Below are 13,777 nucleotides of genomic sequence, written 5' to 3'. Positions count from 1 at the left end.
ACACTGAAGTGTGAAATAACACTGAAGCTGCCTCATCTTGTATTGTCAGCACATTGCACCTGAGTTCGCCTGAAAGTGGAATAAAACTTTTCAAGCCGTCTCTGCCTACAATGTTTTGTCAAGTTTTTTGTTTTTAAGAAAAAGAAAAAGATGAAGATACACATCTCTTATCAGCTCTTACTGATGTGTGGAGCACGTAACACCATTTGAAAACACCGGAAATGTCAGAGGAATGAGGTTCTCATGCTGTAAAGATGTACAAGGGTTTTTATGGAGTTTTTCCTCACTCAATGTGAGGGTCTAAGGACAGACGGAGTGTTAAGCCTTTTGAGGGCAAATGGTGTGTGCGATGTTGGGCTATATAAATAAAATTGACTTGACGCCAAGCTCCAAGACGTTAACCACAGGACAGACCAAATGGCCAACTTTGAGCTCTCAGTGGTGAAAGTCAATAAATATTAAATGATGCCTGTTAAAGAGACCATCAAATGTTTGTTGATGGAAGCTCTAAGGAGGGTAGATCTCTAGCTAGCGCATGCATATCTTATCGGCCCGTTACGCTATGATATGCGGCCGAAACGCAAAATTGAGTGTAAAGGTTGACTGTGTTTACTTGTGTAATAAAGCCAGTAACCTTATAACGTTTTTTTCTGCCCTAAAATCACTTGATTTCAATCATGAGGCTAATATTTGACAGATTATACCTCACCCATTCCTTTTAATTTGTTTGAATACATAAAAAAAAAAAATTCCAGTACAACCCATAAAATGCTCATTTGCACTTGAAATAAAGTGATTGCAGCTCCTAACTTGTGATGTAAAGTTTTTATTTCGCCTCAAAATCACTTGATTTCATTCAAGAGGCTAATATTTGACAGATTATACCTCACCCGCTCCTTTGTACTTGTTGGAATACACTTAAAGGGCCAGTACAACTCATAAAATGTACATTCCCACTTGCCAAAAAGTGATCGCAGCTCTTACCTTGTAACCTAAACTAAACCTAAATTTCAATCATGAGGCTAATATTTGGCAGATTATACCTCACCTATTCCTTTTCATTTGTTTGAATAATTAAAATATGTCAGTCCAACCCATAAAATGCTAATTTGCACTTGTCATAAAGTGATGTAGCTCCTACCTAATAACGTTAAGTTTTTATTTTGCCTCAAAATCACTTGATCTCATTCAGCACCAACCCCCGCGCTTGTTCGCTGCGCTCGCCATTACCATCCATCCATCTTCTTATTTTTTATTTATTTATTTATTTATTTAACCTTTATTTAACCAGGAAAAGACTCATTCTACTGCTTTATCCTTCACACGAGGGTCGCAGGGGGAGCTGTGCCAATCTAAGCTGACACAGGGCGATAAAGCCCTCGCCATTACGCTAAAATAAAATCCTGGCTAGAACCCTGGAGGGTAACATGTCAAATGGTCTCATAGGACAATTACAGTAAATACAAAAGAAAGAGTGTGTTTAAGTGAGTGAATGCATTTGGCATTTGCAAGCAAAGGTGTGTTTGATGCATGTGGGCAATTCTTGCTTGCATTCTGTATGCACTAACTGCAAAGAACTTGTATGTGTGTGTGTGTATGTAGATGTGTGTGAGAGAGGGAGAGATGATACGTGTGCTTGTGTCTACAGGGAGAGCAAATGGAGATAAGAGTGCAGTAACAGCAGAATACTGGAAGTGCTCAGCGGCGTGGGTGTTGGCTTTGAAGCAGCGTCATCTGAGTCAATGTGGCATTCTTAAAGTCCAACGTCCACATGCTTGTATACTGTAGGCAAGTCTCATTAGATGGTAAAATTGAACTGTTTGGGTTGTTGAGATTATAAAAAGTAATTGCTCTGGTTACAGCTGTCTGCGACATCTGTAACATTATAGATATTTTGAGCAAATAAGATGTAAATAAGAAGACCTGGAACTGGCATCCTGTGGGTGGCGGAAGTGGGTGGACGTGAGACGCACAGCGCATCTGTTCTGCAACCAGTATATCTTGGGGGTAAGCAGAGGAGGCCTTTGTTTCTAACAGTCTGCAGTCTCACCATTAATTGTCACTAATTCTTACGCACTTGACCTTTGAGGCTGTGATCGGATCACTGAGAACGGATGTCAAGACCAGGTCGAGTACAGGGTAATATAATAACCCACAAGTAAAAAGTTAGTACGGCAGTGATGTCAGTGAGTGCCAGCGATGCCATGCAGAAGACAAGCCTCAAAAGTGGACGCCATGTTTATGACGCCAGTGCATCGAGAGAAAGCCTGACTCGTCGGGGAGATTTCCCACGTCATAATCGCAAATGTCACTTGAGACACGAGTGACAAGTGCAGCATGGGTGTAGTAACACAGGAGAGTGAGTGGGTGTGGAGGGAACAGTCACTGCTGCTGGAGTGTCCTTGAGATAGATCCTCCATCACCACTGAGCTCTTGTGTATGTGTGTGTGTGGGGGGGGACACACGGGTGATCAATACAGCGTCTCATTGATTAAGTCCACAACTTCATTTCAAAGCGCATGCACATGTTTCAGTGTTGCCATCATTTCCAGCAGCTCCTGCCACATTAAGCTGTAAAAATCAGCCATTGTGCTTCTACAATTTGCTCCCTGTGGTGGTGTTTTTTCCTTTGGTTTGTCCTTTTTTTTTTTTTTCCTACTGCTCTGCAATGAGGTAGCAGGCTGCTGATGGCTGCACACTGCCCCCTGTGGACACAAATGAGTATTGCAGCAACCTGCGCCTCTCAATGAAGACAATCTTCAACCTCAAGGAAAATTTAGAGGATGTTAAGTGGATGAAGAGGAATGCAACACATTATCAGCAAAATCATCTGCACAACACGTCTCAGGGAGATTCAGGGAGATAAGAATAAGGGAAATGGCAATTTAGCTTAATTCTAACATTTTTGGAGGTATTTTGTTCCGTTGTGCAGCCAAGAAATAAGAAAGGGGAGAGTAGATGAGTGAGATTGAAAAAGGTATATCATGTAGACTTTTCCTTTTTAAGAAAAGGTGGAGGAAAGGTACATCATACATTATATTCTTTGAGACTTCATTTATATTTTCTTATAGTCTTTTTATGCATTATGTATCTTATGTATTTATTTTTCTTAGTGTTTTAGTTTGCTGAGATCTATAATAGTTTCCTCACATCCTTGTTTCTTCTGGGGTTTTTTCTGCTCCATTTGGTTTGCCCTGTGGTTGATAGTTTCAGGGTGTGGTGGGGCAGTAATCGTTTTGTTTTTATCCTGTGAAGCACTTTGAGTTGCACTGTTTTGTATGAAAGGAACGTCTGGTTTTGTGTTTTTTTTGTGACTTCAGTTCTTGAGTAGCTGCAACTGAGTTAAGCTTTAAAATAATTATCTGCTGCCACCTGTGGGTACCACTGAACACGACAAGGGGCGCAACACAGTGGCTTAATAAGGAAACAAAACTCTGTCCATATTTAACATATCTCTTTGGAAATGAGACCTGTACAGGTGGTTTAATTGAGATTAGTTTTCAAATATTGTAAAATAATGTTTGCATCAAATGTGGTGACACAAAAGAAAATCCTATTTCGATAATTGATTCATCGGATTGATTGTTTTCTAAAGAATTACAACCAGTTGATGTGATTTTTCAGCTTCTTGAATGTGAATATTGTCTGTTTTCTTTGCTATATATGACTAAGAAATCATGAAAACAATCATTTTGGTTTGTGGACAAAACAAGACATTTGAGGACATTTGACAAACACTGATCAATATTTTTCAATTCAATTTTCTGACATTTTATGGACCAAGCGATTGTCGATTGAATCGAGTCGATTAATCGATTGTGGAAATAATCGTTACTTGCAGCCCTAATAGACTTTCTCAGTGGGATCGACTTGATGCTTCAAGGATCCCGGTCAGACTGTCTGCATGTGAGCTGCATCTTCTCTGTATACAGATCTATGTTGCAATGAATTCTTATATTCAATAAGGACAGCTGAGGCTGAGGAGTTCATTATTTGATGCTGTGCCACTGTGAATCTTTGTACAAGACAGTTTTTCTTCATTTACTAACAGCATCGACACCACCTGTGTAGGTCTACCAGCAGGGGGAGTCAGATGACTGTTATTCGGGTTTGTAGCAATGACTGCAAGTGTGTGTGTGTGTGTGTGTTGTACTTACTGGTAACAGTGAGTACATTAGTCTTGACTTCAGCAGTGATCTGGAGGCGACCTCTCCTCTCAGTGTGGTCTGTTCCACACAGGCTCGGCACGTTGGCCACACAGCGCTTATGGATGTTCATCATGCAGTCTAGAAAAAACACACACGTGTGCATTTACGGACTACATTTTCTAAGTGCTGAGAATATCTTTATGTGGCATGTATACATATATATATACATATATATATATATATATATATATATATATATATATATACATATATACACATATATATGTATATATATATATATACACATATATACACATATATATGTATATATATATATATACACATATACATATATATATGTAGAGAGGAGAAAATAACAAAAAATAAAACCATTGCGACTTAATTCAGAATACAGTTATCAAGACAAGACCATACTTGCACATAATATAATATTCCCAATGATTTCTACTGCAATTACAGTTACACCTAATCATTTTAAATAGGTAAACCATTGTGGATGTTTCCGAGCACTAACATCTCATTACTTAAACAGTGTGTGTTTGTTTTTTGTTTAATCACCAATGTATTCTTTTCATTTGCTGGGACTGATATACATTTTCTGTACAATAAAGACTATAAGAGTTTTTTTGTGTGTGTTCGTTGAAACATACGTTCACATCTCATGCCCTGATGTATGAGGCCATAGAGCAGAGAGCCACAGTGGTCACAGAACGTCGGGCTGGAGTAGGTGTGGATCTTAAACTTGTGCTTTGCTCTCGGGTCCTGGAAGGAAGGAAGGAAGGAAGACAGATGAGAAGTTGGTTTAAGAGGAACACACGACCGAGGGCTGCAACGATTATTTGATTAATCGATTGTTAATCGATGACTAAATTAACCCACTATTTTGATAATTGACTAATCTGTTTTTTGTGTTTTTAATACCAGCTTTCGGATTTTTCAGCTTCTTAAATATGAATATTCTCTGGTGTCTTTGCTCCATTTGACAGAAATAATCATTAAAACTGCAAAGACATTTGAGAACATCACTAAAATGAACATATAGTGGCTCAGCAATTAATGTATGCTTTATTTTTAATCTGACAAACACCTGCGCGCGCACACACACACGATTATTTTTTCATTTAGATAAAGTGTGAGTTCCTCTTTTATAAACATTTGCATGGGCTGAGTGCGTGTGTGAGCGTGAGTGTGAGTGAGAGAGAGGAAGACCTGCAACCATGGCCCAGTGGGCAAATACTACTATTACGCACTGTGGTTTCAGTGGTTGACACAGCAGACGGACGGTCAATTACGCATACATTTGAGACATGTAACTGTTGCCTACTTAGAGACTGAACACACACACACACACACACACACAGCAGCATGAACGTATGGAAGGTGAGAACATTCATTTCACCACTTGAATGTGATCCAGGTTGCGCGGCGAAGCAGGGGGAAAATGTGGGAGTAAAAATACTTCTGTGCAGAAGATCCATCCAAGTTATTATGTTGACGTTTTTACTGGATTATGAATTTCCTCCCGCTCTCGTGGTGAAATCCAATAAACAAGTGTTCACTGTCAAAGAACACATTTTTTATATGAACCAATTGAGTCAGGTGTGAGTGTAAACATGTGAGTGTGTGTGTGTGTGTTGCTGAAGCTCCGCCTCATGAGCTTCATTTCCACCACACCTATCCTTTTTTTATTTTGATTTTCAAACTGCCACTGCCTGAATTATAATCAGCTTTTCTGAAGTATGTGTGTGCTTGTTCAGTCTGAAAGATTATGCAGGTGCTTGTGACTGCTTGCGTGTAGACATGTGGGTTTCTTTGCACAGCTGTGTGTGTTTGCAGTTATGTGTGTGTTTGTTTGTTTGTTTCTCTGCCGCAGCTCGTCGTTCTCAAGGACAAGACCACTTCCTGCTTTTTCTGTTCCTCTGAAAAACAAGAGGGCACGATGCTGCCGAGACGACAGCGATGAGCAACAGCGGCGCGACTACGACACGAGGGCTGACGGAAAAATAAGAGGGTCCCAGCTTTTGTACAAACACCCGTGATTAAATAAATCATATGCAAACGTTTAAAGATAGAAAAGAAATCAAAGAGGAAGAACGAAGATAAAACATTATCCTACAGCTTCTTCCTCCTTTTAAAAATCACAATTTATTGTCAAACTAAATATATTTTGATGGTGCATATTTGATGGTGCTCAGAGCCATGGTTCTCAAACAGTGGTACATGTACCACCAGTGCTCCGTGGGTTTTCTCTAGTGGTAATAGTTCAGAAATCCTGTATTTACCAGGGTATGTGATCAGTGTGGAGGATGGAGAAATTAAATGAATAATAATAATAATAATACATTTATAATTAAATAATTTATAATAATTAAAGTCACCTCATTTCTCACTCCATCTTAATTTAACTTCACTACACCAGTGTGCGAAGTATATGTGAGGAAGGGGATAGAGCTGAAACTATTGCTCGATGAATCCATTATTAATCATCACTAAATTAATCGTCAACTATTCTGAAAAAAGGATTAAGCGGTTTGAGAGATTTTTTGATTATTAAAACAAGATTTCTCATTGTTGTAGCTTCTGGTTTCTTTGCTCCACGTAACAAAGAAATCAGTCAAACTGAACCATTTTGGTATGAGGAAAAAAACAAGACATTTGAGAATATCAGGATTTCCAGGTTTGACAAACACTGATCGATATTTTTCAACATTTTATGGAAAAATAATCAACAGAATAAAAGATTATGAACATAATTGTTATTTGCAGCTCTAGAAGGATTAGGATTACGAGAGAGCAGATTATGTCATTGGGACTAAATGTGCTTCCTGTGAAAAGTCTGTAGCTGACTTCACTCGGCTGATAATGGCGCGACTTTGAGAGTTCAATATCTTCTCAGGTGGTGCTCGGAATAAAACATTTAAGGAAACGCTGCTTTAGAGGAAAATTCCCAGCATCTGATCTGGATTCCAGCAGTGGATCAGTTTACCATTATTTCATGCCACGTTTGTCTTTAAGAACAGCTAATATTACTAATATTACTAATGGGGATGGCAGAATACCACAGTCTACTGCTTACTGAGTGTGTACTGTTACCTATGATGAGTCTGTCACAGTCATTTGAAATTGGAAAAGCCCTAACAAGCCATTTCACACGCATAATGCTTCAGCTGTCATAATATTGCGCTCCCATAAAGAAGAAATAATAAACAGCTTAAGATTTTAAATAGTACCAGATTTAATCTCATATTGGATCAGACACAAAAGGTCTCTGATAAGTGATCAGTATACCGATAAAATTATTTCAGACTGTCAGTTTGATTCATTTCTTGATCCAAGTGTAGGGCAGAGGGTGAAAGGTAAGTGCGAGGACAGAAGATGCTCTTGGGTCGCTGCCGCGTTCTGGACCAGAATTATCAGATAACAGCAAACATGCCAAGATCCGCTGGTTTAACATTAGGCTGCAACCTCCTTGACTTCCATGCTGGCGCCCTGTACAACTATTATTATTTAACGTTTATTTATTTCACTCAGTGAAGAAAATGCATACATCTGCTGCTACATGAGAATGAAAAATGTGTTTATTTCACCAAAGAAGAGACGAATTCTCCAATATCGTCGTCATCCCTGTTTAAAACCTATAAATCCTTACTTGCTGAGAGTCCTAACCCAGGGTTGGTCCGACTGTAGCACACAGCAGCACCAGAACAACGAGTGCCCATGAGTCAGTGCAAAGACGAGCTGTTTTGACCGTTGTCTTGTCACTGCGCTTTGTCTCACTCGCTGCTTCTCTTTTGTGGTGGTTAAACACCCGGTGGTCCATTATTTGTCCCGTCAACATCATCAATCAAATCCCCGCACGCAAAGACACATCTCGTCTTTTCATGTCATTCATGATGCCATGTGACAGACAGACCGCATTCTTCTGCTCATTTATTCACTGAGCCCCTACATACATGAAGTGCAGTGTGTTTCAACTTTCTTCTTTTGCCTGTTTACTTTAGAGCAAAATAGAGAAAAAAACAACAGAGGTAATTTCAGTTATTGGGACGTACAACTCACAAATCTATTTAAACATCCAAACATTAACTCGCCAATCACAGGAGGCAGTTGAGAGTTTACAAGCCAGTGATTGTGGCACAGAACATAGGAGATACTCTGTTCAATGATGAGATTTCAGACATTTCCTTTGCTAAATGTCGGAGATTAATCCACATTTTCAGGATTGCTAAGTCTTTTTAACTGATCTACAGTTTGGGCTAGTGGAAACACATCATATGTCACTTAAACCACTACAAAAATAAATGTATAAATAACAAATATTATATAAATGTTCAGGGTCTAAAGAAATCACACTTTACGATACAATCATTTTTAGACTGTTTATGAACGTATGAAGCTGTTAACACATTTGTGCTGACTCAACTCAAGACATGGTTCTCCAACTGTGGAACAAATATTGTTCTCCCAAAAAGAACATTTTTACAGTCCGTGTATAGGGAAGCCTGCGATATACAGGATTTTTGGATTGTATGGGATTTTATTCGATATCTATCTATTATTCGATATAGCTATTTTAGTCTGATATCCGATCAATAAAGATTGTACTGACGCTTTGTTTGAAAAGTTATATCACAAATATAATTCCAATCACAACATATATATCAGAAAAATCACAATTAGATAGTTTACCTTGCCCAAACAACTTTGAAAAATAAACTGATTTAAACTGTATATTGTATATTTATTTCCTCCTATGTGATGAAACGAAACAAAACCTGAAGGCGAGCTGTACGTTCACTGAAGGAAGCACGTCAGGCTAAATAAATAATGGATGCTACAAAGTCCCATCATGAAAATATGTCAGTGTGCAAACATAATTTTCACATTACATTTCAACATTTCTCTAGGTAATTTAACTATAGATTGTAGCAGGTGCTTTTTCTGCTCTCATCAATAAAACAAATGCAAGTGCCATTATGTTTGTCCCCCTCGAGCTTACAATACAATACTTACTCTGGGACTGTTTAAGTGTTTGTGTGAGACACTATTCAAAGGGAGAAGCAGCACAAAGCAACACTTTTTTTTTGGGAAAAAAGGAGAGGAGTTATTGGAACCACAAGTGCAGAAAATAAAAGGGAAAAAGCAACTTAATCCTCACACCCTGAGAGAATCCCTCTCCTCCTTCCCTCTCTCCTCATCGCTTCGTCAGTCCTCCTCCTCTCTCAGAGGTTACCGTATGGTTTCGCCGCAGTTCTTTTTAACCATCTGATCTCACATACTCACTAAAAATATCATGGTATCAGGATCTGACTGTGCTCATACTGTATTTATGTTTGGGTGCTACCTCCATCTGTCTACTGAGCTCTTCACCTTCACTAGTTCCACCTGTTTCCTTCAGGGATAGCGTGCACTGCTTAAAGGGACAGCTTCGGTTTCTCAAAGTGCCATGTATGCAAAGAGCTCGTAAACCTCTCACTCTCTGCACCAAAGTCAATTAAGAGGATACACAATCGCGATAAAGTCCAGGTCGATTACGGCGATCAGCTTTGGGCATATCTACTCGATCACAGACGGCAGACATGTGCGTCACCAGCCGAGCAGCACCGCTCCGGGTTTGTGAGTTCCCAAGGTTAAGAAAGAAAAGAGCTGAGCTGTCTCATAAATACCTGTGCACAAACAGTAGACAATAAAAGTAAATATTTCACACGTCTGAACACAATTGAGGAAGTTGGATTTTTTTTAATTTTAGATACTTTATTAATCCCCTTAGGGAAATTATTTGCTGCATTTTGACCCATCCTAGAATTAGGAGCAGTGGGCTACCTTGCTCAGGAGTACCCCAGCCCTTTCGACCTGGTGGGGACTTGAACGGGCGACCTTCTGGTTACAAGCCCAGTTCCCTTTCCACTTGGCCACAGGCTGCCCTGGATTGGAGTCCTTAATGAAAGTGCTGGAGTCATTGTGTTGATGTGATTTTGCTTTATATGTTGCTATATTACAAATTTCACTGCATATAAAAATTGAAGGGAGTGCATGTGTGTGTGTGTTCTTCTTGCTTTGTATGTGAGTATAATGTTGAACTAATCAATAGTTTTTTTTAGACTCTTTTGTTATGTGGCTGAAATCCATTTTTTTTAGTGAGAGCAAGTTTCCAGATCCCCAACTGGTTGGATGGTAGCGTTGTCTGAGTTCGAGGCACACAAACTATATCCCTTTAACGGGCTGTTGTAAGCTCATACATTACAATAACCAATAATAATGAAGAAAATTTAGGAGCGCGATTGTTATAAAAGGGTTATATTCAAAAGCAAAAAAAAAAACACATCGTACATGGAGACAAACTTGATTCTATACCATTGTGGGCCTGAAATGTAGGTTTCATTAGAGGATCTCATCCCTCGACCTCTCCCACAGGGAACCCATTCTATTAACCCAGATCTATAATTGACTTCTCCTTTTAAACATACATAGCTGACAGAGACACGGGGAGAGATGAGAGTGATGAGCCGATTTGTGCAGACAGTGAGACAGCAGGATAAAAATCACTTTCAGCACGCTCCTTGCTTCATGTTGTGCCAAACCTTTTTAAAAAAGATAATTAATTGAGTCATTTCTGTTAATTATTTCAGAGCAACTCTGACATTACTGGCTCCGCGAGCCGTATCTATAAATATTTAGCCACATTTGTTTTCAATCTTTTGTTAAGAAAAGCAATAAGTCGGTTACAATTTGGATGATTTTCTCTTCGAAACAAAAACTCACCATATTAGGCAAACAAACACAAATCTTTATTTTCTTACCAAGCTAAAACTCACAGTGTGACCCTGCTGCTCCATCCTAAGCTGTTGTGCCAAACTGAATATGTATGATGAAGCTTAAAATAAAGTGAACCCACAGCTGACAAATCCTGGAAATGTACAGCTCTCAGGGTTTTTCACGTGGAAAAAGCCACTTATGTGCAGGTGTGTGTGGGTGAAAACAATGTGCCAAGCAGCACAAATCGGACAGCGTTCGAGAAAAATTCATCCAGGTGTTGCATAATGTTCCATGACACAGTCTGACCACATTTAGGATTAAATAATACAAGTTGCTCTTGAGCTAGTGCTCTTAAAAACGAAGCAAATATACAGTAAAGAAATAAATAAATAAATAAACAAAACATGCATGAGAATAAAGGAATTACATGGATCCCTGGCTTTAGATGTCGCATGGTGAACCTCCTCTTATTCTTCCTCTCTTCTATAATCATTACATAAAGCTACCTGCCGTTCACGTCTCCTATATTTAAATGTGCAGCTAGTTTGGAGCGGAGCTACCCCACATTCCTACTGTGCAGGAACTAAGGTGGCAAGGCCATGAACTCATTAAGGAAATGACATGGTGCGGGTGGTGAGGCCCCATAATTAAGAGCAGCGCCCCCCAGGGTGCAGTGGCCTTTAAATAGAGGATGCACAGATTAAAGATAGATATGGAGGGATGGTGGAGGGAGAGATTCAGGGAGGCACAAATTTAATGAACGCCAAAGATAGAAATATAGACAAAAGTCAGATTTCGAGGAAACGAGGACTTAAGTTTACTGGTTTCAAACTCAAAAGGAAAAATATAATGAATATAATAATAAAACTAGGTAACAAAGCAGAAGTACAATTTCTGACACCAACCGCAAATGGGGCAGTAATCTGGACAGGGCTTTGAAACTGAATAATGTTGTACATCATGACAACAAAATGTATTCACCGTGCATATAGTATGTGCAAACACACAGGTTTAGGGAGAGGTTTATCACTATAGAGCTGTTGTGCGAGTACATTGTAGTATTTATTTACGCAGATACTTGGTATTTTGCAATTCTTTTCATATTCCTAGGTGTTGTTGAGTCAAAGTTGTGATAAATTTTGTGATAATAATATTGTGCAGAAGTCACAAAATAGACGTTTTGTGGAGGATAAAGTGGAAGAAGCTAAGCTAAACAAACGTAACTGTGACATATTCCAAATTTAATGAATTCAATCCAATCTGAAACATTTCATATGTGTTTATATAGTTGGTAAAAATTATTATTATTTTTTATTTAAACATGTTTTAACATAGTAATGGGAAAAAAGCAGCCTAAATGCTCTGTGTTCTAAGGGTTAAATATCGTAATACTATTGTCTCATGGTGTCTCTGGGGAATCGCACCCCTAATTGCTATAGTCCTGGCATTTAGTTAAGTACAGCGAAGTATTTACAGTATAAAAAGTAGATTTTTATTATTCTCAAAAGCAAAACAGACACAACAACAGAGCAAACGCAGTCATCCCCGTTGCACACACATCCATTGAGGACCTGAAGTATGAAGCTTGTGCACCTGCCAGTCCTGCAGATATTTCACAGCTTTGCTTAAAAACAATGAATAGAGTGAGGGAATCAAACTGCTACAAATGCTTTTATTCTTAAATCTGGTTCAGAAGGGGTCGTGCGTGTGACATATTTAACAAATTTAGACATGAAAAAGGGAGGGGAAAGATCATTCTCACTGCCCATTCTGCTGTGAACTGTGCATGGCTTGTACTGAAAACAGGAGAGAGCTCTATTCTCAAGATAAGCACTGTGACTACTCTAATGTGATAATGTGTTCCTGGATAAAGAGCAAGATGTTCTGCAATGCAGACGCTCGCGGAAGTAAAAAAAAAAAGAGAAAAAGGAAAAGGCATCAGCTTATAATATCTGCACTGCACTCGTGAATGAATATGATTGGATGTTATGGACGAATGAACCAGTGAGAGGGAGACACAGTTGAAAATAAGCTAAAATGAACACAACTTCATTGTTCTGCCTAAACTAACGGTAAAATCCGAGGTCAAAACAAAAGTAATACTTTTATTTTTTGACATGATTTGATCTCGACTTTGATACATGAACTTAATATGAACTCTGCATGGCCTAAAAAAACCCAATTCATTCATTGTTGCCTTACAGCAAGAAGGTCACAGTTCAGATCCCACTTTGAGTGTGTGTGTGTGTGTGTGTGTGTGTTCTCTCCAGTTACTCCGGCTTCATCCCAGTTCGCCCCCCCCATGTTAATTGGACTCCTCTAAATTTACCATCGGTGTGACTTTGAGTGTGAATAACTTCCCATGTAATACTTACTAAAACTGGTCAACTAACGACCGTGGTTTAAACCCAAAACTGTCAAAGTGAAAGGTAAGTGTAAGGAAGTAGGAAGGAAGCTGCCAGGGTGACGACAGGAAGACAAAAAAAAGTTGCTTTTTGCTCAACAGATAAACTTAAAGCATTATAATGAGTGGAGTTGACACTTAAACGGAATAAAACAGCAGCGGACAAACGACAAACAATCGAGGATCCTCTGGAGGCAGCTCACTAAGTGTACTTGTCAGAATGAAAGGGCACTCCCGAGGTACGTAATGACAGAGAGCAAAGGGACTTAGAGACTGCAGAGTTTTTATAAGAAAGAAAGGTGGCATCTCAGGAGTGCTCTTAAAGGACAGCGTAGACAATAGACTTCTATTTAAAAGGACATAAATCAAAGAGAATCTTCTCAGCACTTTGGCAGATGAAAATAGTATCAAAGTACCATTTAGTGTGTCTTCCTAAAGAGAAGATTAA

General features: G+C 39.0%; 1 protein-coding gene across 2 annotated transcripts in view; it reads right to left on the bottom strand.

Annotated features, from left to right (window-relative positions):
- prkcbb (protein kinase C, beta b) overlaps positions 1-13,777 on the bottom strand; it is an 85,589-nt gene that overhangs the window by 44,112 nt on the left and 27,700 nt on the right. For both annotated transcript variants that reach the window (XM_044050374.1, XM_044050373.1), the window contains exons 4-5: positions 4,820-4,931; positions 4,158-4,286 (exon numbers count right to left, since the gene is read on the bottom strand). In XM_044050374.1, the coding sequence (XP_043906309.1) occupies positions 4,158-4,286; positions 4,820-4,931 (241 nt within the window). The remainder of the gene's footprint in view (positions 1-4,157; positions 4,287-4,819; positions 4,932-13,777) is intronic.

Source organism: Solea senegalensis, linkage group LG19 (genome assembly GCF_019176455.1).
Source record: "Solea senegalensis isolate Sse05_10M linkage group LG19, IFAPA_SoseM_1, whole genome shotgun sequence".
NCBI classification, from domain to species: domain Eukaryota; kingdom Metazoa; phylum Chordata; class Actinopteri; order Pleuronectiformes; family Soleidae; genus Solea; species Solea senegalensis.
The sequence above is the reverse complement of the archived record's forward strand: the minus strand, read 5'-3'. Positions and strand labels throughout refer to the sequence as shown.